This window comes from Oncorhynchus mykiss, chromosome 6 (genome assembly GCF_013265735.2).
Source record: "Oncorhynchus mykiss isolate Arlee chromosome 6, USDA_OmykA_1.1, whole genome shotgun sequence".
NCBI lineage: Eukaryota > Metazoa > Chordata > Actinopteri > Salmoniformes > Salmonidae > Oncorhynchus > Oncorhynchus mykiss.
The window spans coordinates 67,671,312-67,698,518 of record NC_048570.1 but is presented as its reverse complement, the minus strand read 5'-3'; the positions used below and the strand labels follow the sequence as shown (position 1 = coordinate 67,698,518).

Sequence of the window (27,207 nt, the reverse complement as noted above, 5' to 3'; positions counted from 1 at the left end):
CAGCTCAATGTAACATCGATAGGTTTAGGCTACTCCATGATACTTCCCCTGTACCTACCCACCATGAGGTTCGTTAAACTAGCCTATGAATGAAAGTTTACATGGCAGGTGCACATGTCGAGATACTTTTTAGTAATCAAGGTGACCGTGACGCATTCAAAACCGCCTTGCATACTCTTGCCTGCATTTAGCTGATCTAGGGTGTAATCTTTAGTCCAACAGTTGCAAATTAGAGTTTCTATTGGACAAATTCAAATATAGTGCATTCTCAAAGTATTCAGACCCCTTGACTTTTTCAAAATTTGTTGCGTTACAGCCTTATTATAAAATGGATTAAATAGTTTATTTCCCTCAATCCACACACAATACCCCCTTAATGACAAAGCAAAAACAGGTTAAATGTTTGATAAATTTACAAACAAAAATTGTCAATATTACAATTGACATAAGTATTCAGACCCTTTACTCGGGTTCAAGTCCGGGCTCTGGCTGGGCCACTCAAGAACATTCAGTGACTTGTCCCAAAGCCACTCCTGCGTTGTCTTGGCTGTGTGCTTAGGTCATTGTCCTGTTGGAAGGTGAACCTTCGCCCCAGTCTGAGGTCCTGAGCGCTCTGGAGCAGGTTTTCATCACGGATCTCTGTACTTTGCTCTGTTCATATTTCCCTCGGTCCTGACTAGTCTCCCAGTCTCTGCCACTGAAAAACATCCCCACAGCATGATGCTACCACCACCATACTTCACCGTAGGGATGGTATTGGCCAGGTGATGAGCGGTGCCTGATTTCCTCCAGATGTGACGCTTGGTATTCAGACCAAAGAGTTCAATCTTGGTTTCATCAGACCAGAGAATTTAGTTTCTCATGGTCTGAGTCCTTTAGGTGCCTTCTTGGCAAGCTCCAAGTGAGCTGTTGTGCTTTTTTACTGAGGAGTTGCTTCTGTCTGGCCACTCTGCCATAAAGGCCTGATTTGGTGGAGTGCTGCAGAGATTGTTGGCCTTTTGGAAGGTTCTCCCATCTCCACAGAGGAACTCTGGAGCTCTGTCAGAGTATCCATCGGGTTCTTGGTCACCTCCTTGACCATGGCCCTTCTCCCCTGATTGCTCAGTTTGACCGGGTGGCCAGCTCTAGGAAGAGTTAGCTCTAGGGGATTTCAAACTTCTTCCATTTAAGAAGGATGGAGGCCACTGGGTTCCTGGGGACCTTCAATGCTGCATACATTTTTTTTGTAGCCTTCTCCAGATCTGTGCCTCGACACAATCCTGTCTCAGAGCTGGACAATTCTTTTGACCTCATGGCTTGGTTTTTGCTCTGACCTTCACTGTCAACTGTGGGACCTTTCTATAGACACATATGCCTTTCCAAATCATGTTCAATCGATTGAATTTACCAAAGGTGGACTCCAATCAAGTTGTAGAAACATCTCAAGGATGATCAGTGGAAACAGGATGCACCTGAGCTCAATTTCAAGTTTCATAGCAAAGGGTCTGAATGTTATGTAAATATGGTGTCTGTTTCAAACATTTTTTTTTATACATTTGCAAATAATTCTAAACCTGTTTTGTGATTATGGGGTATTGTGTGTGTGTGTAGATTGATGAGGCTGTATTTCAGAATAAGGCTGTAACATAACAAAATGTGGAAAGTCGAGGGGTCTGCACTAGAGGTAGACCGATTAATTGGAATGGGTGATTAATTCGGGCTGATTTCAAGTTTTCAAAACAATCAGAAATCGGTATTTTTGGGCGCCGATTTGCCGTTTTTAAATGTTTTTTTGTAATTATTTTGTAATAATTATTATTATTATTTTTATTTTTTAGACCTTTATTTAACTAGGCAAGTCAGTTAAGAACACATTCTTATTTTCAATGACGGCCTAGGAACGGTGGGTTAACTGCCTCGTTCAGGGGCAGAACTACAGATTTTCACCTTGTCAGCTCGGGGATCCAATCTTGCAACCTTACAGTTAACTCGTCCAAAGCAATAACGACCTGCCTCTCTCTCGTTGCACTCCACAAGGGGACTGCCTGTTACACGCGAATGCAGTAAGCCAAGGTAAGTTGCTAGCTAGCATTAAACTTATCTTATAAAAAACAATCATAATCACTAGTTAACTACACATGGTTGATGATATTACTAGGTATTATCTAGCGCGTCCTGCGTTGCATATAATCTGAGTATACAAGCATCTAAGTATCTGACTGAGCGGTGGTAGGCAGAAGCGTAAACATTCATTCAAACAGCACTTTTGTGCGTTTTGCCAGCAGCTCTTCGTTGTGTGTCAAGCATTGCGCTGTTTATGACTTAAAGCCTATCAACTCCCGAGATGATGCTGGTGTAACCGAAGTGAAATGGCTAGCTATTTAGCACGAGCTAATAGCGTTTCAAACGTCACTCGCTCTGAGCCTTCTAGTAGTTGTTCCCCTTGCTCTGCATGGGTAACGCTGCTTCGAGGGTGGCTGTTGTGTTGCTGGTTCGAGCCCAGGGAGGAGCGAGGAGAGGGACGGAAGCTATACTGTTACACTGGCAATACTAAAGTGCCGATAAGAACATCCAATAATCAAAGGTTAATTAAATACAAATGATACAGAGGGAAATAGTCCTATAATTCCTATAATAACTACAACCTAAAACTTCTTACCTGGTAATATTGAAGATTCATGTTAAAAGGAACCACCAGCTTTCATATTATTCTCATGTTCTGAGCAAGGAACTGAAACGTTAGTGCAATATGTGCTATGTAAGAAAGCTTTTACTTTCTTCTCCAGAACTTTGTTTTTGCATTATTTAAACCAAATTGAACATGTTTCATTATTTACTTGAGGCTAAATTGATTTTATGGTTGTATTATATTAAATTAAAATAAGTGTTCATTCAGTATTGTTGTAATTGTCATTATTACAAATACATTTTTAAAAAATCGTCCGATTTAATTGGTATCGGCTTTCTTGGTCCTCCAATAATCGGTATCGGCTTTGAAAAATCATAATCGGTCGACCTCTAGTCTGCACTATATGTTTATCCCTGTTTGACATCTCAGAACATGGTTTGTTAATTTATCTTGTTGTTGGAGCTTTATTTGACAGACTTTTTTTTGCCCTCTGGCCTTGGACGGGTGATGGGGTGAAATGAGGGCAATGACTGTCTGGGCAATGGTCGATGCTCAGGGGCCGTGGCAGCCTCTCTGTGAATGAGTTTGCCCGTCTTGTAGACTCACATAGAGAGACCTGTGGTGTGTGCCTTTGTTGCCTGTCGCCTGTCGCCATTGATGTGTATGTTGTCATTGCACATAGTGAGGTTCTCTGCTTTTGGGAGAGAGTGTGTGCATATGTTGCCTGTCACCCATTGAGCTGTGTGTGTTGTCATTGCACATTGAGGTCTGTTGTGTGCATCTTTGGAGCTGTCGTGCTGAAGAGCTGCGGCTCGGGGCCCTGCTGTCTCCTCTGTTGCCTCTCTCTATGTGTGTGTGTGCTGCGGTGCAGTGTAGTGTGGATGCCAGCAGCTGCCTGCCTGTGCCGGGCAGCTGTGGGGATGCACGGTATCGTGGAAGGATGACTTCATCAGTGTCTGACTAATGACCTAATGCCTGGTCACCAGTCTCAAAAGCCAGGGTCCAGTTCACACAGCGCCGTTCTTGCCCTGTGTAAATATTTGTTCCGAGCTTCTCCAGATTTGAAAATAAGGCCAGTGATTCAGCCATGAGCTTTCTGCAGGTAATCTCATTTGAACTTTCAGTTTTGCCAACCTGACAAATTGACTTAATTGAATTTGTCCTCTGGATGTGTTGGAACATGATGCAGCTTGAGATATTCTTTATTCAGAGCAAGGCTGCTGCAAGACGAGTTATCTTCTCTTAAACGGCCAATACATTTACAGTGTATCTGTGGTGGCAGTCTTTTCATCTGATGTTTGTTTCTCCAGCGCAACATGAAGAGGAATGGGAGCAGAGGCTGTGTTACTAGGAAGACCCGCTTTGGATCGCGGGAGCGGGACTGGCTGAAGGGGGATGCCCAGCGGGGCTGTGTGTGTCTGTACGGGGGAACAGTTGACCCCCAGCCCCCAGCCTCGGGCCCACAGGCCTCCTCCACCCTCCAGGCAGACCTGCGGCTGGTGCTATGCTCCACCACTACCACGGTGGAGGAGCTGTGTGCCCAGAGAGAAGTAGAGGGACTATACCTGCAGCTCCATGGAGACCTGCTCAGGTAATACTCACCTCCACAACTCTCTTCTCCCACTCACGTCTAGTACCACGGTGTTGTGTTCACAACTCTTGAAGATGTTAGATGGCATTCTCATAGTGACATTGGTTCTATTTATTGCAAGACCGTGTTATATTACAATTCTAAATTATCCCATTCATGTTCAATATCACATCTTTGTGCTTTATTCACCTAGCCTCAAAGTTACATCAGTCTCAAACCTATTCATACTGTTGTAGTTACAAATTATATCATTCTGGCACTGCCGATTCCTCCATTCTATTTTTACACGTTGTACCAGGTTTGTACTCTGTTTTCTTGAGTGCTTATGAAAACTATACTGCTTGTCTAGAACAGGAGTAGGCTCATAGATCTAGACTTTGACTGACCTATGTGGCCCACAATTCTGCACGTTCCCGGTGGCCGTGTCCGAAATTTGTCTTGCCTACAACTTAAACTCCATTCTGTGTAATAATCATACTACAACTTACTTAAACTGCATGCTGTGTAATAATCGTACTACAACTTACTTAAACTGCATGCTGTGTAATAATCATACTACAACTTACTTAAACTGCATGCTGTGTAATAATCATACTACAACTTACTTAAACTGCATGCTGTGTAATAATCGTACTACAACTTACTTAAACTGCATGCTGTGTAATAATCATACTACAACTTACTTAAACTGCATGCTGTGTAATAATCGTACTACAACTTACTTAAACTGCATGCTGTGTAATAATCATACTACAACTTACTTAAACTGCATGCTGTGTAATAATCGTACTACAACTTACTTAAACTGCATGCTGTGTAATAATCGTACTACGACTTACTTAAACTGCATTCTGTTTAATAATCGTACTACAACTTACTTAAACTTGCAACTTACTTAAACTGCATGCTGTGTAATAATCGTACTACGACTTACTTAAACTGCATTCTGTGTAATAATCGTACTACAACTTACTTAAACTTGCAACTTACTTAAACTTGCATCAATTGCATTGATTACCGCTATTCGTTCATTTTGACACAGCACATCCCCTCACCTGATTCATCAGCTGTTGTCAAACACTTGTGAGTCTCGAAAGACCATTCTCTTCCTCAATAGTGTGCAGCGAATTCTACTAGATGAAAAGCCAAAAGGAGAATGACATCCTGACATTTAAAGCATACAACATTTTCGAACATGCACATACTATAAAACATTATTGTTTCGCCTACTATTTAGAAACGCAAGTACGGGTATTCAGACACGTACAGTGACTTGACAGCTGTTTATGACAGCACTTTTCCATTTTCACTCCTCATGATGATGCCTCTGACACAGGCTATAATCTGGTTACGCCCACTTGCTCTCCTCTTGGCTTTTTTTGGTCAGGCCAGGCAAGGGAATGCTTTTTACTCCCTCTAAGACTATTTTTGGTTAAACGCTCAGCAGGATGCACTAAATGGGTCATGTGGTTCAGTGTTGTACAGAAGAAAAACAAGGTATAACATGACTGAGATTTGTAGTGAATTACACACCTTGCTGTAGGATGCTCTTTACCTCCCCCCATGGTATTGATTTTACCAGCTAGAGCCCTCTACCACGTGAATTACATTTCTACATTCTATTAATACAGCTGGAGCCCTCTACCATGTGAATTACATTTCTACATTCTATTAATACAGCTGGAGCCCTCTACCACGTGAATTACATTTCTACATTCTATTAATACAGCTGGAGCCCTGTACCACGTGAATTACCTTTCTACATTCTATTAATACAGCTGGAGACCTCTACCACGTGAATTACATTTCTACATTATATTAATACAGCTGGAGCCCTGTACCACGTGAATTACCTTTCTACATTCTATTAATACAGCTGGAGACCTCTACCACGTGAATTACATTTCTACATTCTATTAATACAGCTGGAGACCTCTACCACGTGAATTACATTTCTACATTCTATTAATACAGCTGGAGACCTCTACCACGTGAATTACATTTCTACATTCTATTAATACAGCTGGAGCCCTGTACCACGTGAATTACCTTTCTACATTCTATTAATACAGCTGGAGACCTCTACCACGTGAATTACATTTCTACATTCTATTAATACAGCTGGAGACCTCTACCACGTGAATTACATTTCTACATTCTATTAATACAGCTGGAGACCTCTACCACGTGAATTACATTTCTACATTATATTAATACAGCTGGAGACCTCTACCACGTGAATTACATTTCTACATTCTATTAATACAGCTGGATATGCACTGGCAGTTTAGCACTATGCTGGTAAAGTGCTTTTCTGAAAAGACTGGATCAGCACAGGCATGTCTCTTTCTTATTTGAGCCTGAAACCCTCTCCGGTTTGGTTCTGTAACCACCTAGGCTTCTCCTCACTCCCCTTAAGGGAACTCTGATCAAAGTCATTTCACATACAGGTGATACAATGTCAGATTTATCTCGGTAGTGCCATTTTGTCTCCTCCCACACCCTGAAGACTGTTGGATAACTGTGCTGCCTGGGGGAAGTGTCAACACTGAGTAATTTCATGTACCTTTTGATTTTATTATTAGTGTTTGTTGTATCCTTGTTATTACAATTTCAAGGCCCATAGTAAGAGATTTTCCAGTACTTTGTAAACTTTTTAGCCAGTAGTTCTCAGAAGCCAAAAATGGTCCCAGAAAATGTGTAGATGTGTGCTTCACGTTATTTCTTGCTCTCTCTTCTCTCTCTGCTGTGTGTGCATCTTGCTAGCTGTCACTCAAATGCAGAGGAACTAAAGCTCATTGGCTGAAACTCAAATTGCTAAGGGGCTGGCCATACGTGGGGGAAAATTTGGGGGAAATGGAGGAAATGGCGCTGCACAGCTTCCAGTAAAATGTTGTAGCTAATTGAGGTAAAACAGCAATTCTGCTCATAGATTATACATGTGTGAACTACACTTTGACACATCTAGCGCTAGGTTTAAAATAGATATATACTTCACCAAAATTCTGGATAATGTCTAACAGATCACCCACGGATACACAACACATTAAGGGAAAGTATCTAGCCACCCAAATGAAGGAAAGGAGCTTTTTGGTGTCTTTTGACAGAGATTAAGCGACTGTAGATTTTAGAGCCTCCTGTACTCGTGGCCACGAGGCAAGTGGATTTGTGAATAAATGTACATGCTCTCAGAGCTTGTGTGAATGGTCTACAGGCAGTCCTGTACAGACAGTCATCCCTCCGAGCCTACCAGAGTTCTGTCTAAATCCTGTGTGAGGTGCTGGGGCCACGACTGTGTGTGACCAGCAGACATGATCCTGATTGTTAGACCCCGCTGGCAGAGGGAGTGTGGGCAGGGAAATGCCACAGCAGCCACCAGACGCTGTGTCACCTCACCATCGCCCTGTTGTGACAAGGGCTGTGGCTGGAAACTAGTCACTTCTGCCTTAGCATCATGGTAATCCTAAACTACAGAACATAGAGGACCTGCGCTGGGGGTTAGCTATCACAGGCGTACCGACTAGGGTGGGTCTCTCTCTTAGAATGTATGGAGAGAACCAATGATGACTTCTTCTAAAGTGGTAATGTGGGCTACTGTATAAGATTAAACTGTAATGGACCAGTTAGGTTTGCTACTGGAGCAGTAGGGAGAAATGAAAACCAGACTACTGAATCATTTAGGAAAAGAATGCTGGCTTGTAAATAAAAATACTTACAAAAAAATGTATCACCTTTAGTAAATACTGATGTACAATGAGCTCAAATATGAATGAAGAACATCAATGGTACAATAGATATCGGCCATATTTCCTGCCTATAGGTTACTAGGGTGCACCCAACTCTGTCTTAATCTGAGGGTCTCTCCGATTTCAAAGTTCAATAGCAATACAATAAACATGAATCCACTCAAATACTGACTTATAAACCACTATGACATGGAATCGAATGTGAGTGACTGTGCCTATCAAAAAACACTAAAAGGTGTTTAAGTGTAGCATGTGCTTATAACAATCCCAATGCAATTAATGGTAAGAAAAATCCTACCACACCGTAGTATGGCAGTGTAAATTCAGTGTTTTCCAAGGAAAATAAATCTTTGCATGCTAATCGTATTGATGTCCTGGGTTCAGGCATCCTTTGTGGAACTGAATCCATACTCAAAAAACCTGACCTATTTTTACAAACAGAATCCCACAAGATATATATACCATGAGTACCTTTCATATAACCATTAATATAATGCTTAGCTTTAATCTCTTACAGGAATAAGAAAATAAAACTTAGTCAAAATGCTTTACACTAACTATAGCACTAGGCTCACGTGGACTGAACAATAACTAGCCTGGCGAAATGAAAAGTACTAGTGCCTACACCTACATGTCATTTCTTATAAAGTCATCTAAAACATAAGTGTACCGAAATGGATTTATGCTATTTAGTCACATATTTATAAAAGTATGAAAACTAAAATAGTTTGCCAAGCATGATCACTTAACGTTTGCTATTTCAATTGATCGATATCTGAGCTAGTCTGAATGTTAATGGCTTGTGCGTATGCTTGGTTCAGTTCAGTTTTATACCACTTCTCAACCATTTGAAACAGTTTTTCTTCCATCCAATGGCGGTAGCTCTTTACGTTCCGTTCTAGCTCTTTTAGTTATTTTTCTTGTTGGTGCCAACTGGTGTTTTTACGTGAGGTTAGGAAAGGGACTAAGAGTATTTCGTTTTCATTGGCTCAAAATAAACAGCTGTCAATTTAAACATATCAATAGTATAATATGATTGGTTACTGGAATCTCACTAGCAACGATAAGAATTCACCATTATTTGACCTGCGTTACAAATGCGTTTAGAATAAGCAACACAATCACACACTGTATGCACAAAGAGTGGCGTATTGATTTACAGCATATCCTGAATTATACTGGGCAAAGCTGGGGCTTCCATAGACAGTGGGTCATTGTGAAAAATACCCTCACACATTTTATTGAGTGGTTCACAGTGGTTCTGGCGTCTTCACGGTGGTTCTGTCGCAGATATCCTTGGTGTGTTCAGGTGCAGATCAGAGTTGTTGTAGGCGTGCCATTGCCAGTGACAGGCTGGGGGTCACAGATTGCGGGCACAGCAGACCTCATGTTTGATAGCAGCATGAGAGGCCCTTAACAGGATTAGCCATGGAATGAGCTGATGATTTCATTCGGGCAATAAAGCAGAGGACTCACACAGGGCATAAAAAGAAAGGGGTTCCATCACCATACCATTCAGACGCATAATTTAGATGGGCTATTGTTATTAGAGTGCATTTTGGTCATTAGCAGGTGCTTCATATGATTAATGATGTTCTTCCTCCATATCTGACTATGAACTTTGGACTTGATACCTGTGAGGATATAGTTTCTCTCTCTGCTTGAGTGACATCTGGCACGGAGTCGGACTCTGTAAATGTTTTGATAGAGGAGCCTCATCAATTCCCCAAGTCTGAAAGTGAAACACCTGTGTCCAGCTCTGCTGATTGGCATGACAGCTGTCCTCTGGACCTTACCTGTCATAACACAGGGAATGATGGCTTGGAATGTCTCTGCTTGTGTGTGTGCTTGCGCGCATGCAAATGTGTGCCAAAAATGGTTGAACGATGCCCCTTTGCCTCCACGCTTGGAATCCAACCAAAGATGTTCAAATGTAATTATACATGTCGAGGAGAATCTGGGGGCCTGTTAAGGGTATTGATTGTGATTGGCATATATCCTGACGGTTTCTATTTCTGTCACTGTAGGAGGCTGGACCCCTCTGAGCGCCCTCTCCAGATGGTGTATGACTACCTGGCTGCTATAGGCTACCAGGACCCTCTGCGGGTTCAGAGAGAGGCGGCCAACTCGGACCTCAGCTGCATGATCCGCTTCTACAGTGGTGAGTAGTGACCCAGGGGCCTGTCAAGGCTCTCCTTCACTGGGCTCTGACTGGGCTCAGCCTGTTCTGCTGGAACCAGGCCTGGAGCCCTGTCAATGGACCTGGCTCTGTTGGTTATGGAGCAGTCTAAACTGTCAGCTTCTGGGATGGGGCTTGTTTTTCTGGTCCATAGTGTGTGTGTCAGTGTTTTTGTGACGACGTGTGTCTTTCCACTACTCTCCCGGCTGCAGGGCTGTTAGCACTACCCTGACTTAATGAAGTAGGCTTCACTCACCTGGATTGGGGTTTATTTTTGCGTAACCTTTTTATGCATATAAGTCTTTGTAACTTGGGGGAACATTTTTACTCTTTCTAGTATTTTTGTACTCTCTAAATTGTACTCTTTCTAGTATTTTTGTGCTCTCTAAATTGTACCCTTTCTAGTGTGTCTGGGTCTGTATACTGTCTGTTTGCAGGAGCCAAGCAGCCTGGGCTTGTTGTACTTTAGCTTTCATAATGGCAGCAAGACACACCTCTGATCATGCTGGCGGATCGGTCTGTCAGAGATTGTGGAGCAGCATTTTGTACTTAGAAGAATTCATGTTTTCCACTTAAAATATTATGCTTTCTCTGTCTGCGCCTCTCTACACTACCACCTGAGTGAAGACTCTGTCCTAGCTTCAGCACCCAGCTAGTTTCAATCTGTCTAGTACTTTAAGAGGAATCAGGCTGGTTTATCAGGGCCCGAGTGGTAAACTACGAAGCAAGCTAGATCTACTCAGGGTTTTCTAAAGGTAGCCATCTTCAGTTAGCTTTCCATTCCAGCTCAGGCGTCATCCGTACTTCAATAATGAATACTGCTCGTCTGCCTGCCGATAACTCTAGCACGTGGCTTGTCTCAAACTCTTCATTTAATTATTATTTCTTTAACCTTTATTTAACTAGGCAAGTCAGTTAAGAACAAATTCTTTCTTTCAATGGAGGCCTAGGAACGGTGGGTTAACTGCCTTGTTCAGGGGCAAAACGACAGATTTTTACCTTGTCAGCTCGGGGATTTGATCTAGCAACCTTTCGGTTACTAGTCCAATGCTCTAACCACTAGGCTACCTGTCGCCCAAGACAATGCTGAAACATCAATCCATGGGCAAGTCAGTGCCACATTTATTTTTGTATTTATAGATTTTTTTGTACTTACCCATTTTCTCCCCAATTTTGTGATATCCAATTAGTAGTTAGTCTTGTCCCATCGCTGAAACTCCCGTACGGACTCGGGAGAGGTGAAGGTCAAGAGCCATGCGTTCTCCGAAACGCAACCCTGTCCAGTCGCACTGCTTCTTGACACACTGCTCGCTTAGCCCGGAAGCCAGCCGTGCCAATGTGTCGGAGGAAACACCGTACAGCTGGTGGCGACCCAAGTTAGCGTGCATGCGCCCGGCCCGCCACAAGGACTCTCTAGAGTGCGATTGGTCAAGGACATCCAGCCAGCCAAACCCTCCCCGAGCCGGACGACGCTGGGCAATTGTGCACTACCTCATGGGTCTCCCCGGATCGAACTCGGGGCTGTAGTGACGCCTCTAGCTCTGCGATGCAGTGCCTAAGACCACTACGCCACCCAGTGAAAGTATAGTTAACTTGAAAATTCAGCAGGCTATCATATGAAATAGACTTTTAGAAGTGCTGTCTTTATTTTATTACGGTTATTATCAATGCACAAGCACCTTTTCCCTCCAATTATAAAATAGTTGTATTGGGTCATACAAAAGCTTTACTGTGCATGAAGTTTCATATGCATTTGTCATTACGAAATGTTTAATGTGATCGGTATTTTAACATGACTATTTTTTTAACACAACACATTTGATTAATAAAATATTTAATCAGTTTGTCTTCAAATGAACTGGAATGATGACTCAATCTTTGCGAGAGGGCAGGAATCTGCTTTCATTGGTCCTCAACTTATGGCTCAGACACTCAGGATCAATGTAGTCAGGAGATAGCCTGCCCGGAGAAGGTTAGAGCTGAAGGATTTGTTGCCATAGAAATTCACCTGGGTAAAAGGTGAGCCATGTTTGTGGTACCAGTTATCCCAAGTTACTCGAGTTGACCAAAGATACCTTGCTAAGTCCTCAAACTGGGTTTGTAGTATAGGGCTGAGGTGACCTCTGTTTAATGTTTCCATTGTTTGAACCGGGTTGTATTGTGGTTTGGGTTGCTACTACAACAGTTCAATCCCACATCCTCAAGATGAGGGCTCATAAGTGGCTGCCTTCTCCCCTGGGAAGGGGTTTTAAGTTCAGGCCTGTGAGTGATGTGTGTCAGACGCGACCCTGGGCGTGGGTAACCTTCATTACTCTGAGGCCAGGACGCAGCCCAAACAGCCATACATCAGGGCTGCGTGGTCCCAGACTGACCAACCTTCTTCCCTGGGCCTGGTGCAGGTTAGCGTTGTTTGCAATTAATCTTGTTCTTTAGGCAACTCTGCGGTGGTCACTAGCTGGCACAGCCAAAAAGTCATAAAATCAGATTTTAAATTAAATAAATGAAATTTTGGGGCAGCAGGTAGCCTAGTGGTTAGTATTGGGCCAGTAACCGTAAGGTTGTTAGATCGAATCTCTAAGCTGACAAGGTAAAAATCTGTCGTTCTGCCCCTGAACAAGGCAGTTAACCCACTGTTCATAGGCAATCATTGTAAATAAGAATTTGTTCTTAACTGACTTGCCTAGTTAATGTTTTATTAAGCTTTATTTAAGAACAAAAATCACATTTTTGTTTCATTAATTTTTCAATATAGACAATTTTGACTATGCAGCTGGCCAAACTAAGGGGAAATTGCTCAGTTTAGCCCCCAGGACAAGAATCATGACAATAAACGTCAACCTGCGGGCCTGGCTGGCAGCGTCACTGCTCTGTCACAGCCCCTACAGTAACTAACTATCCCTGAGTCACTGTGATGTTTGGCACCAGATACAGGATGGATGTGGCTGGTTCATTTTAACACCCTGGGAGATGTATTTACAATGGTGTGATGGTGTCTATATCATTGAGTCAGTCTCTCTCTCTCACACTCCTCCCTCTTTGTGATTATGTGTGGTAGTGGCAGGTCTAATGATCCTCTTATCAGTCCTGATAGGCTTTGCTGTAAGGGGAAGAGGAGCGAGGACCTGATGTTATGTGATGTCTCTCCTATTAATAACCAGGCTGAGACTGGCTGGGCCTAGCACTGTGTTGCTGAGTCAGTGTCACTGGCTGGGGCTGTGGCCGCGCCCATGCTGTGGTGAGAGACAGTGAGAATGAAAGAGCGAGAGAACGAAAACTAGAGGGAACTAGAGCGAGAGGGGAAGAAAGCGTGACCACAATCTCTGGCTGGCAAAGCCTTCTCACACCCTGTCACGCACACGCAGTGAAAGAGCCCCTCCCTCCCCATCCACTGACTGCACGTGCTCAGGCATTCACCACACAGCCTCGCGATACCTCCCAGAGAAATCCTTCTGAACATACTCAGGCTGTTTCAGTGCATGTACTGTCACTATGTACTAAAATACACTAAAACTACAGTTAGTGGATGTGTATTTTGTATTGAGAATAAAGCATGCCCCTCTTGTCATTCTGGTTGGTTCTCAGTGCTGTCACTCTGTCTTGCTGTCGGCTCTCCAGCGCGTTGCAGGCCTCATTCTCAGTCACAGTGCATAGGCTACAGTGGGAACAGAACAGCGCTGGTCTCTCCCCTGCTCGGCCCAGTCCTGTGAGAGCTGGCTGTGCTGTGCTGTGGTGTTATTGAGCAGAGCAGAGCAGACCTGTGGCCCGGAGGTTGGCCAAGCCCTGGGAGAGATCTCCCTCACCTTTTTATTAGCTGCTTGTGGGAAAACACAGGGAACACTGGCACCCTGGCAACCTATCTAGGGTGGCTGGATTGGATCAGATGAGGACTCATACAGAACTATGGTAAAATGTCTCCACTCTCAACCCATACAGTCATGGGGTAACAAGTCTTTCCACCCACACATCTAAGGGGTTGTTAAAGAGCTCTCCACCCACACAGTGGTGATGAAATAGATGGGCTGTGTTAGTTGGAGAACTCTATAACAGCCCTGTGCTGTACATAGCTCTTTCTCAGGTGCCTGGCAGCTGTTGTCAGGGGTAACCTAACCTCCTGATTGAGCTGATGAGGGGATCTCTGCCGCAGCTGTAAACCGTACAGCCATCATAGGAAGGGTTTGTCAGTATGTTCACACTTAATGATGTCTTTGTAAACCCTTTCTAAGGCCTACGTAAAGGCTTCACAAATCAGTTGTTATAAGCATATGCCATTCTATATAGAGGGTGGAATAAGGGTGATCAGTTGACACATGACAAAGCACTTCTTATCACCCTTAAATAGTTCACCTTTATACGTAATAAAGTGTGTTGCTGTTAAGGTGTGACCATCCTGCATTCACTGTGCTGTCTGTTGGTGCACATGCCTGCACAGGCTGCGCTGTGCACACCTTTCTAAAATGTGTTGGTATTCACACTGCAGAGGTGTTGAAGGGTTTTGCTAAGCGCAGGTTTATGACTTCCTTCTCTCTTTCCATGTCCGAGAGGTGTTGATAAGGGAACATTGTGTGAGTTATTAAAATACACACGGCTCTATTTGTACAGGAATCTAATCTCCGAACCCCCCCGAACCACAGCCCTGTTGCCCACTCACAACAGCCTGCTGTGGCACTCCAATGAGATGAAAACAAACATGGAGGGGGGAGTAAACATGAATAAATGCTGACTTAATAAAGCCCTCTATGAAAACAGCGCTCCAGAGACCTGGGGGGGGGATGTACAGCTGCAGCTCTGAGGGGGCATGTGAGTCCTGGCGCTGGTCCACTGGGTCTGGCTTCACCTCGGCCGGTCCGGACCTGGTTCTGCTCTGGAGTTCATATCCAGCCTGGGAGCCTTAGTGTCTCAGCAGAGGGGAGTTAATCATATGAGGGCTGACCAAGTTTAGTCAACTAATGAGTTATTGATCTGCCAGGATCTTATCAGAAAATACCAATGAAAACGAAATAAACAGCGTGGAGGCCCTAAGCTGCGCTGACAGGGGCCAGAGAAAACCGTAGGGGGTCCAGCAGCCAGGCCATAGAGCCCACTGGGCTGCTGCTCACACAGGGGTCTGCTGGGCCCCTATTACAGACTGACCCATCTGTAATTGTCAGTGCCTGGAGGGACAGGTCAGCAGAGAGCAGACGGAGCGGGATTACAGTACACTACTTCCTGGTGTCACTAACTGATGAACTGAATAATAGGGAGGGAGAGGAGGTGGGGGTAAGAGTGGGATGGCACGACCAGGGGGAGAGGAATAGTGCTCCTACTCATGAGACATGACCCCCCCCCCCCCCCCCCCCCCCCCCCCCCCGAGCAGCGTCTTTGCATCTCTCTACCTTCTCTTCTCAATATTATATGCAGATTCTAAATGTGAGTCAGCAATCAACTGCTAGAGATTTTCCAGGGACAGACACTGGCTCCTCAGCCTTGAGTCACGCAAATCTGTGGCTTAAAGAGCTGGGTGTCTCGGAAGTTTAGATTGGTCTATTTCAATGCAATCTTTATTGGGAAATTACCCCTCCATCCTATTGCTGAACCGTAGAGGGATGGGGAAGATGTGCATATCGGAAAGATGCTCGCTGGACTTTCTACCTTCCCATTGTTCAGTATCCAGTAAGCACTGCCCCTGTCCCATAGTTCTGTCCTGTCTGACTTGTCTGCATTATTCTGCTGAAGCAGTTTTCATTTCATTTGATTTCCCTAGTATGGAAGCAAGCTTAAGGACTTTATGAATTGCATTTCTCACAGTAAGAATAGGTCACGGAGGGGGCCTGTGCGGCTCTGATTTGATGTTATTGCCAAAAATGACCTGCTGTTCTGATCCTGGGCTGCAGTAAGCCTGTGTTTCTGCCTCCACTGGCCCCCCACTGCAAACTAACCTAATCTATGCAATATTCTTCTAGTTCTCCCTGTTGGAGACAGAACATCGAGGCAGTTGTTCAGTCTGGATGGACGGACGGGGCTGTCTGGAGTCATGTCTGGCTGACAGCTGAAACGTGGTCTGGTTTGGGGGATTCTCAGTAGAGGTCGAACGATTTAATGATTTTTCAACGCGGATACCAATTTATTGGAGGACCAAAAAAGCCGATACCGATTTAAATCTGACTTTTTATTTGTAATAATGACAATAACAACAATACTGAATGAACACTTATTTTAATTTAATATAACACAACCATAAAATCAATTTAGCCTCAAGTAAATAATGAAACATGTTCAATTTGGTTTAAATAATGCAAAAACAAAGTTATGGAGAAGAAAGTAAAAGCTTTCTTACACAGCACATATTGCACTAACGTTTCAGTTCCTTGCTCAGAACATGAGAACATATGAAAGCTGGTGGTTCCTTTTAACATGAGTCTTCAATATTCCCAGGTAAGAAGTTTTAGGTTGTAGTTATTATAGGAATTATAGGACTATTTCCCTCTACCATTTGTATTTAATTAACCTTTGATTATTGGATGTTCTTATAGGCACTTTAGTATTGCCAGTGTAACAGTATAGCTTCCGTCCCTCTCCGGGCTCGAACCAGCAACACAACGACAACAGCCACCCTCGACGCAGCGTTACCCATGCAGAGCAAGGGGAACAACTACTAGAAGGCTCAGAGCGAGTGACGTTTGAACTGCTACTAGCGTGCGCTAACTAGCTAGCCATTTCACTTTGGTTACACCAGCCTCATCTCGGGAGTTGATAGGCTTTAAGTCATAAACAGCACAATGCTTGACACACAACGAAGAGCTGCTGGCAAAATGCACGAAAGTGCTGTTTGAATGAATGCTTACGAGCCTGCTGCTACCTACCACCGCTCAGTCAGATACTTGTATGCTTGTATGCTCAGTCAGATTATATGCAACGCAGGACACGCTAGATAAACTAGTAATATCATCAAACGTGTAGTTAACTAGTGATTATAATTGATTGTTTTTTACAAGATAAGTTTAATGCTAGCTAGCAACTTACCGCATTCGCGTAACTCCTTGTGGAGTGCAACGAGAGGCAGGTGGTTGTAGCGTTGGACTACTTAACTGTAAGGCTGCAAGATTGGATCCCCCGAGCTGACAAGGTGAAAATCTGTCATTCTGCCCCTGAACGAGGCATTTAACCCACCGTTCCTAGGCCGTCTTTGAAAATAAGAATGTGTTCTTAACTGACTTGCCTAGTTAAAGGTAAAATAAGGGTGTAAAAAAAAAAACGGCCAAATCGGTGTCCAGAAATACCGATTTTCCGATTGTTATGAAAACTTGGAATCGGCCCTAATTAATCGGCCATTCCGATTAATCGGTCGACCTCTAATTCTCAGGTGCTGATACTCCATAGGGAAAGTTGATGTACAAGTGTTGGGTCTACAGAATGCATTTGGCCCATTGCCACCTCCTTTGACTCTCGCTCTCTCTCTTATTCTGTGTCTCTGTACGGTAGTTTCAATGCCACAGGGGACACAGTTTGACCTACCTCACTCCCCTGCCCATCTGGTGACTGTTGAAGAAAGACTTGACCACTGTCGCCAAGACTGCCATACAAGAGACAGGGACATTAGAGCTGAGGGACAGAGGGCAGGGGTGTGAGGGGGGTTCACCCAGGACATGCACTGTGATTTGTCACTGTCCCTGTGGCTTGGCAGTGACTGAGCAGCGGAAGTGGGACTATGTTTAGTGATTAGGCATGTCCTCCCTCTACCCCTGCTGCCGAGGACTCCCACCCTGCTGCTATTGGAACTGCTGCTGGAGTCCAGCCTGAGAGAGAGAACAAAGTTAAACAACATCTGCCGCTCTGCCAGATCTGTTCACATTTTATGACCAATGAGATTGGTCCATATCATAAATTACTGGTGTGGGAGTGGCTGACTAATGCTCAGGGGTGAAGGGGTAATTATGCACTCCCCGACATACCTGTATTTATTTGGACAATGAAGCTCAAACTTTTAATTTGGCTCTATACTGAAGCTAAAACTGAATTTGGTTCATACCACTCAAATGCTAACCTCCCCTGTAAATGGTAATGGTGAGAAGTTAGCATGTCTTGGGGGTATGATCTTTGTGCCTAACTTTCTCACTCCACATTATTCCCGATTCATTCATGATTGTCCGTAATCATGGTAGCTTCCACATTAATGTATAAGTGTTTAGAAACATATTTTGTTCTTATTTACAATAAAAGAGACTCAAATGACACACAATACATTATTTACCATTCATCTCTATTGGGAGCAACATAATCTGTAACCGAATGAAAACAAACTGAAAATGCATCCAAAAGATTGTATCTAGCGTGATGCTATCATTGTGTGCTAGGAATAAACCAAATACGAAGCTTTTGACTGACTACTTTAATTCACAAGTACATTTTTCCAAATACTTATAACACCTTCCAATGAGGGGACTAGACACACAGATTGCTTTCATTTCTAAACAGTAAAACAGATCTGCATGAAAATTCCCTCGAATAAAAGGTAACATTCTGTGCTGTTACCTGAAATGAAAAAAGTCATTTCAAATCCAAAATGCTGGAGTATAGAGCCAAACTTAAAGTTATAGCTTCACTATTCAAATAAATATGCAGGGGATTGTAGATGGTGCAGATGTACCAGCCTGGAGCAGACTTGTGTTCCAAGGTACTCAACGTTTCCCTGGCAACTCTGACATGGTGGGAAAGCATGCGCGTTTGTTTTGGGTGCAGCAGTTTGCCGTGAATGGCTGAGACTTGTTTTCATTGTGATTGAATGAGAGAGTGATTGGCAGAAAGTGTTATTGTTGTGTTGGAAGTTTCAGAGTGTTCTCGCTATCCCGGGCACACTGCAAACATTAGTGGGGTTGTCTTTCATTAAAAATGAACGAAGAATCTTCGTATGTTTTTGTGACCGTTTCAGGTCTGTTGGCTGGGTGTTTGAGCTGTGCTGACTGCTGTAAATTGTTGCACATTAGAGCCTAGTACAACAGTGGGAGAAAGTTGTGTGGTAATTGTGTACCATTGGGGATGAGGCCACATCTGAGATACTGCGAATGTCATTAGCCTATATTATCAATTATAGGTAGTTTGAGCCCTGAATTCTGATTGGCTGACAGCCGTAGTATATCAGACCGCATACCATGGGTATGGCCAAACATTTTATTTTTACTGCTCTAATTAAGTTGGTAACCAGTTTATAATCGCAATAAAGCCCCTCTGGGGCAGTGCGCGCTAATCCTCCGACACATTGGTGCGGCTGGCTTCCAGGTCGGATGCGCGCTGTGTTAAGAAGCAGTGCGGTTGGGTTGTGTTTCGGAGGATGCATGGCTTTCGACCTTCGTCTCTCCCAAGCGCGTACGGGAGTTGCAGCGATGAGACAAGATAGTAATTACTAACAATTGGATACCACGAAAAAGGCGGTAAAAAATAAGAAACAGCCCTTAGCTGTGGTATATTGGCCATATACCACCCCCTCAGGCCTTATTGCGGAAGTATGATCTTGTATTCCCCGTCATTCTGATAGCATGAGATCCATAAAGTATGTACTTGCCATCACCCTGTAGCAATGCAACAGTATAGGCTGTGGGTATTTACACACAACCATGTTAATGGGGGTGGCATTTTTCCATGGCCAGAGCAGGGAGAGCAGAGCACAGCTCAGTGTCTCTGCATTCCATTTTTTCAGCTTGATGCTGCTCTGTGCAGAGGCCTGCTCCTCAGATTTGGAGTTGAGTCCAGGGGGATGTCCAATTTAGAAACGCTTGTTGACATCTTGCATAATAGTCAGAAGATCTCGAAGTAGATTTGATTTGAAGGGCTTTTTAAGGCTACGCTTTGTTTAAAATAGCACTGTATTGTCCTTGAGCTACATTCTGCTGCCGTCTCTCAAAATGCAATCAAACCCCCAAATATTGAGTGACTTTCACATTCCTCTTATTGCTGTAGAAAACGTTAACTCTAGTTAGATGTGGCATTTTCAGTCTGGCCCTCTGGTTCCATTGTTCAGAGCGGGCTTATATCTGTAGTGTTTCTGGGGGTTGTTCCAGCTTGGGTCATCACTGTGCGCTAGCTACAAACACTATCAACCATTCCCTCTCACAACCCACTGCACCAGAGTCAACAATATTTATTATAATGAGGCAGTGTTTTTCCTGTGTGTGATGTTGGAGGTGAGAATGCTCAGTGGGACTCTGAGTCAGTAGTCTGAGATTGTATTGGCGTGCTGTGTTCTTGCATCATTTCACGGAGAGGTGGAAAGAACAGGGAGGTGATTATTAGGTGTTTAATTCAGTTGGAAGGCGAGATATGAAAGTGAGAAAGAGATTTGTGGATAGAATGGGATGAGTGTGTGGTTGAGGGAGGAATGTGGCTGTTTGTGGTGTATTTGCTGTGGGGCCAGTGGGAGAGAGCGTCCTGTCTGCCCGTGTCTTCCTGGCTGTATGTGGAGCCCCTACAGGGCTACAAGTCTGTCTTTGACAGGTCAGCCTCCTTCAACCTCACTGACACAGACACATGGAGGACAGGGCAATGATGCAGCTCTCCCCCCTCTCTCTCTATCCCTCTTTCCCTATTGATTGCTCTTCCCCTCTCCCTCTCCTTCTAAGGCTGGCTGCTCTTGGCCCCTAGGGCCTTTGTGCTGGAAGTGAGGTACTCTGGTCCTCTTCTCTCTGACAGAGGGGAAGCCTGGGGATCAGAAACCTCTATTGATCCCCAGCCAGCACCAGCGGCCCAGTTTTGCTGTCAAATGCCCTTGTCTTGTTCATTATGGGTTTTCCAGACAGCACAAAGTCAAGCAGCCTGACTTCATTTTGATCCCTGGCCGCCACTCCTTAGACGTGAAAGAGAAGAAAAGGGCAGAGAGAGCGAGGACATGTCTGCCTGCCTCTGGGAGTTGGAGACAAGGAGGTGGTATTAAGAAAAACGCAGACCTTGTTATTTCAAGGGAAATTGACAACAGAGGAGAAAAAAAAGCTGTTCTGTTCCCTTTGTGCTTATTTGACCGGCCTTTAACCTGAGTGTACTTGATGCCTGGCGGAGCAGAGGGAGGGAGGCCTGCTGTTTGTGTCCTTCAGAAGCAGCATACTCAGACTGCAACACTAGCCTCACCTCCCTGCTACATAGTTAGATTGAACGAGGGTTTTAATGTGACAAAAGCCTGACTCATTCATCAACCTGACTGATGCATCAGGGTTAGAGCATCTCTGAGAACAATTGCAAAGTCGTGTGTGTGTGTTAATGAAAAGGGGAGACTGATCAAACGCTAGGGACACCTCGACTTGGGCCACTGAATGCTCACCTGTATCACCTGGTGTTTTGATCAACCTTGTCAGCAGCCTAGACATGCAGAGCCCCGTGATCTCTGATCAGATGTTAGAGGGAGTGACACTCACACTGTTGATATCTACCATGGATGAGCCATAGATTATAAAACCTTCAAACTATCTTTAGATTCCATCCAGCGAATAAATTGGTTTTGATACGTTATTACAGTGTGTCATAGCAGATGTTAAGCATGCTCTAGAGATATCAGCTCTCTATGTGGAGGATAATGAGACTATAAGCTGGGTTGATCTGCTGACATAAGAACACTTCCAGGAAGAGTTGTCCTAATCATTGACTAATGCATAGGTGACATCATCGTGAACTGTTGATATCAGTGTGACTTCATGTTCTGGCAGCGTCTAGCCCTCTTCTTGTCTTTGTCTCTTGATCACACTACCCCTTTTGAGAACATATGGTATTAATTAACGTAATGTAATTATTGTGTACAGGGTGTGGGTGGGATGTATGTGCACTGTGTACGTACAGTATGTGTGTGATACGGTGTATTCAGAAAGTATTCAGACCCCTCAACATTTTCCACATTTTGTTACGTTACAGCCTTGTTCTAAAATCGATTGAATTGTTTTCCCCCCCTCATCAATCTGCACACAATACCCAATAATGACAAAGCAAGAACACGTTTTTAGACATTTTTGCAAATGCTGATGGGGAGTGTCAGAAATGTTCAATCGGGTTCAAGTCTGGGTTCTGGCTGGACCAGAAGGACATTCAGGGACTTGTGCAGAAGCCACTTCTGCCTTTTCTTGGCTGTGTGCTTAGGGTCATTGTCCTGTTGGAAGGTGAACCTTCGCCCCAGTCTGAGATCCTGGCCACTCTGGTGCAGGTTTTCATTAAGGATCTCCCAGACCAAGGCCCTTCTCCCCTGGTGGCTCAGTTTGGCCGAGCAGCCTGCTCTAGGAAGAGTCTTTTGTGGTTCCAAACTTCCATTTAAGAATGATGGAGGCCACTGTGTTCTTGGGCACTTTCAATGCAGCAGTAATGTTTTGGTGCCCTTCCCCCCCGACACAACCCTGTCTCGGAGCTCTATCTACAATTCCTTCTATCTCGTGTTTTTTGCTCTGACATGCACTGTCAACTGTGGGACCTTATATAGACGGGTGTGTGTGCCTTTCCAAATCATGTCCAATCAATTGAATTTATCACAGGTGGACTCCAATAAAGTTGTAGAAACATCTCAATGATGATCAATGGAAACAGGATGCACCTGAGCCCAATTTCGAGTCTCATAGCAAAGGGTCTGAAAACGTATGTAAATAAGGTATTTCTGTTTTTTTCTTTTGAATACATTTGCAAAAATGTATAAACCTGTTTTAATTTTGTCATTATTAGTATTGTGTGTAGATTGATGAGGAAGACAATTTTATACATTTTAGAATAAGGCTGTAACGTAACAAAATGTGGGAAAAGTCTAGGTCTGAATACTTTCTGAATGCAGTGTATGTGACCATGTTCTTTAACTAACCCCTCTCCTCCCCAGAGTGTCCAGTGAACGCGGACCAGCAGGAGCGAACCCTGCTGACGGGCGTGTTCAGCGTCAGGAAGGGGAAGACCCAGCTGCACAAGTGGGCAGAGCGCCAGGTCCTCCTGTGTGGCACCTGTCTGATTGTGGCCTCCGTCAAAGACAGCCTGACGGGGAAGATGCACATCCTGCCCCTGGTGGGGGGAAAGGTGAGGGGTTAGAGGTCAGGTGTTGGAGAGATGTTGTTTTCCAAACCCACACATTCCCCAGGGTTCAAAGAGAGACAGAGACGACAGCAGATCACAGATACAACAACACAGCTGGGACTGACAGACGGACATAGGGGATGCACTGTACAGCACAATGAGAATGGCGTAAATACACACTGTGCTTACACAGACAGCTCAATTCTGATCTTTTGCCCAATTATGGGCAAAAGAGCTGATTTGATTGGTCAAACAATCAATTTGTTTAAAAAAGATCAGAACTGTGCTGCCTGTGTAAATGCAGCCATAGACATGCACATTTAAGCACATGTGTCTCTGCCTTATATGGATGGAGCCAGTAGGCACCATAATGCCTTATAGTAGTTTCTTGGGAACATCAGTGGCTGTGTCTGTCCTCCTCAACATCTCTGTTCTGTACGTTCAGGTGGAGGAGGTGAAGAGGAGACAGCACTGTCTGATGTTCAGCTCAGCCGGACCTCAGGCCCAGACATACTTTGTTAACTTCGACACACTGGCAGACTATCAGAGGTGGCATCGGCAGGCTTCAAAAGTAAGTGTGTTTACCTGTCAGAGTTGATATGTAGGACAATCTGTGTGCCAAAGCTTTGTGTATGTTTTCTCTGATTAATTATGCAAGGTCTCTGTCAGGAAACACAGTGAGGGGTGGTCCTGGTTGGTTCCTCTGGGCTGGGAATCAGTGTACAGTATGCTGAGAGGGCAGAGTTACACAGTGCCCACTACCTGGTCTATCATCCAATCATAGTCCTGCTGTGGAACACAGGTGACCTCGGTGATTGGCTCTGCAGCGACAGAGAACCAGCAGTGTCTGGCTTTGATTAAACAACTCGCTAGGAGGGTGCATGGGTCATTGATTGTGTATGTGTGTACTGCGTGTCTGTGTGTACTGTCTGTGCTTGAACATGGGTCTCAGTACAACTATATGAAGTTAGTATCCTCAGCCCCTTTCTCTGTTCCTCTTGGCTGCTCTGCTCCTCTTGTGCCTCTAATTTCTGAATTAATGGCCATTGTATCCCAGCCCCTTACTGGGCCCTAACGAGCTCTGTGAATGCCTCCATCCAGGCAGAGCAGGCACACAATGAGCCGTGGAGAAAAAAAGGCAACTGAAAATGAAAATCCAATTAGTAGTAGATCCATGCTAAGTCAAGGAGCTTTCTCTCCCCCTCTCTCTCTCCTACCTACCTACCACTGTGGTGTGGATCACTGAGCTGGAGTGGCCCTGTTACTACGGGAGCAGTTTAGGAGAGTTAGACATCAGAGGTTCCTATGGCGACATGATTGCCTGAAGATGAAGACAGAGAGAGGGGAGGGCAGGCTGAAGAAGAGAGGGAGAAATAGAGAGAGATGTAGGAGTGAGAGAGAAGACGGGTATGGAGAAGCAGAGAGGGGTGGTGCTTCAGATGGAGGGGAGAATTGAGATTGAGAGAACTGAAGGGGCAGAGAGAGATGAGAGGAGAAGAATTAGAGGAAGGGTGGATGAGATGGTGGATTTGGGGCAATCCTCATGCCAGGCTGGACACAATCAAACTCTTGTGTTAGTGTGCGTTTCTGAATCGGGAGGGGGTTGTTATGGTGTTTGCTGTGTGATGGGGGCTGTGCTGGCTGGCTAATGGCTCCTTGCTCTGACAGTGGCCTGTAGGTGAGCCTGGTGAGTGGCCTTGTGGCATGCCCAGTTCCTCCCAGACAGAAAGGCTTGGAGGCTGTCTGAATGCATACAGGGAGGAGGGGTCATCTTCCACAGCCACACACACTGGGCATCAAGGGCTCCCACTGCTGCCTAGCTAGCCTCTACCCCACAGGCTGCTCTCCTCTCTCAGGCCAGTCAACATGCAGGTCACTTCCCCAGCCTTTCTCTCTGTCTATTTCAATTTATATTCTCTCATTTCTACAAATCTCTTTCTCTCTCTTCTCTCAACTCTGTCTTCATCTGTCTCTCTCTGACCAGCGCTCGATGGCCTTTTTAAAAGCTAGATGATGAGTACTCTAAGATTTTGTGTTTGTTTATCCCTAAAAGCAATGATGTGACGACATGCTCTGCTGAGCAACCAATCTATTTTCTGGGGTGTTGCACAGTATGCAGTCCTGTGGTGGATTGAAGCGAGCATGTTTTCAGACTGAGAAATGTATTAAGCTATAACCCCCAGACAGACAGTGTCCTCCCTGTGCTGACAACTATACAGTCTATCTTTTCAGAGCTGAAGGAAATGCTGTTCAGCTGCATTCTGCACATGTAGATAAGTGAGCAATGACTGTATGAGCACAGCCAATGAAACGCAGTGTCGGGACAGGGAGTGCTGAACAATGCAAAAAATCTAGACTGAAATCCGATATAGTCGGAGGTGAAAGTAAGCCAGAGTGGAGTCCTGGCAAAATAAATAGGAAGGGTACACCGTACCAGTAAAACATGAGCCTGTCATAATAATTAATAATTAATTAAAACTGTAGGCTATTACACTATTTATCATTAGTCATGTGAAAGATTTGCGAATAGACTTGAAGAGGTGTGGAATAGTGCCGTTTGGTTCCACGATAGCACTGAAATGTTGCCAAGGCAGAGATGAGTGGCCAAGACCGAGACGCGCACGGACAGAGTGGACACATCAATTCAGGTTACAAGACTTGTAGGCCTAATGAAGGACAAACACTTTAGTGTTTAATAACTGATGTCTCTTGGCATGTATCAAATGGCGGGTGCACAGTACACTGTATGGATGCCAGAATATTTGGAATAGTAACAGAAGTCTGGACACTGAATGTAGGCTTCATATGTAGACTACTATAATGTGTGTGTGTGTGTGTGTGTGTGTATACACACATTTACATATATACATTTACATATATGTGTAATAATGACAATTACAACAATACTGAATGAACACTTTTATTTTAACTTAATATATTACATTAATAAAATCTACTTAGTCTCAAATAATGAAATATGCTCAATTTGGTTTAATGCAAAAACAGTGTTGGAGAAGAAAGTAAAAGCGCAATATGTTCCATGTAAAAAAGCTAACGTTTTGGTTCCTTGCTCAGAACACGAGAACATATGAAAGCTGGTGGTTCAATATTCCCAGTTGAGAAGTTTTAGGTTGTAGTTATTATAGGAATTATGCATTGACTATTTCTCTCTATACCATTTGTATTTCATAGACCTTGGATGTTCTTATAGGCACTTTAGTATTGCCTGCCTAATCTCAGGAGTTGATAGGCTTGAATCAATGATTGCTAAGAGCTGAAGGCAAAACGCAGTAAAGTTTGAGCCTGCTGCCGCCAACCACCGGTCAGTCAGACTGCTCTATCAAATATCAAATCATATACTTAATTATAATATAATAAACACAGATATATGAGCCTTTGGTCATTAATATGGTCAAATCCGGTAACGATCATTTTGAAAACAAAACGTTTATTCTTTCAGTGAAGTACAGAATCATTCCGTATTTTATCGAACGGGTGGCAACCCTAAGTTTAAATATTGCTGTTATATTGCACAACCAATGTTATGTCATAATTATGTGGAATTCTGGCAAATTAGTTTGCAACAAGCCAGGTGGCCCAAAAGGTTGCATATACCCTGACTGAGCGTGCAATGAACGCAAGAGAAGTGACACAATTTCCTTAGTTAATATTGCCAGCTAACATTAATTTCTTAACTTAATATTTGGGTTAAAAAAAAAATACTTCCGTGTATTGATTTTAAGAAAGGCATTGATGTTTATGGTTAGGTACATTCGTGCAATGATTGTGCTTCTTTCGCGAATGCACTTAAATCATCCCCGTTTGGCGAAGTAGGCTGTGATTTGACGATAAATTAACAGGCACCGCATTGATTATATGCACCGCAGGACAAGTTAGTTAACTACACGTGATGATATTACTAGGTTAACTAGTGATTATGTGAAGATTTGATTTTTCTTTTGTTGTTATAAGATAAGTTTAATGCTAGCTAGCAACTTACCATGGCTTGTTGCTGCACTCGCGTAACAGGTGGTCAGCCTGCCACGCAGTTTCCTCGTAGAATGCAATGTAATCGGCCATAATCGGCGTC

The 27,207-nt window shown here is 44.0% G+C and overlaps 1 protein-coding gene across 1 annotated transcript in view; it reads left to right on the top strand.

Annotated features, from left to right (window-relative positions):
- LOC110526404 (PH domain leucine-rich repeat-containing protein phosphatase 2) overlaps positions 1–27,207 on the top strand; it is a 54,798-nt gene that overhangs the window by 1,539 nt on the left and 26,052 nt on the right. The window contains exons 2-5 of the mRNA XM_021607357.2: positions 3,919–4,199; positions 9,973–10,106; positions 22,930–23,120; positions 23,563–23,688. Coding sequence (XP_021463032.2) covers positions 3,919–4,199; positions 9,973–10,106; positions 22,930–23,120; positions 23,563–23,688 — 732 coding nt within the window. The remainder of the gene's footprint in view (positions 1–3,918; positions 4,200–9,972; positions 10,107–22,929; positions 23,121–23,562; positions 23,689–27,207) is intronic.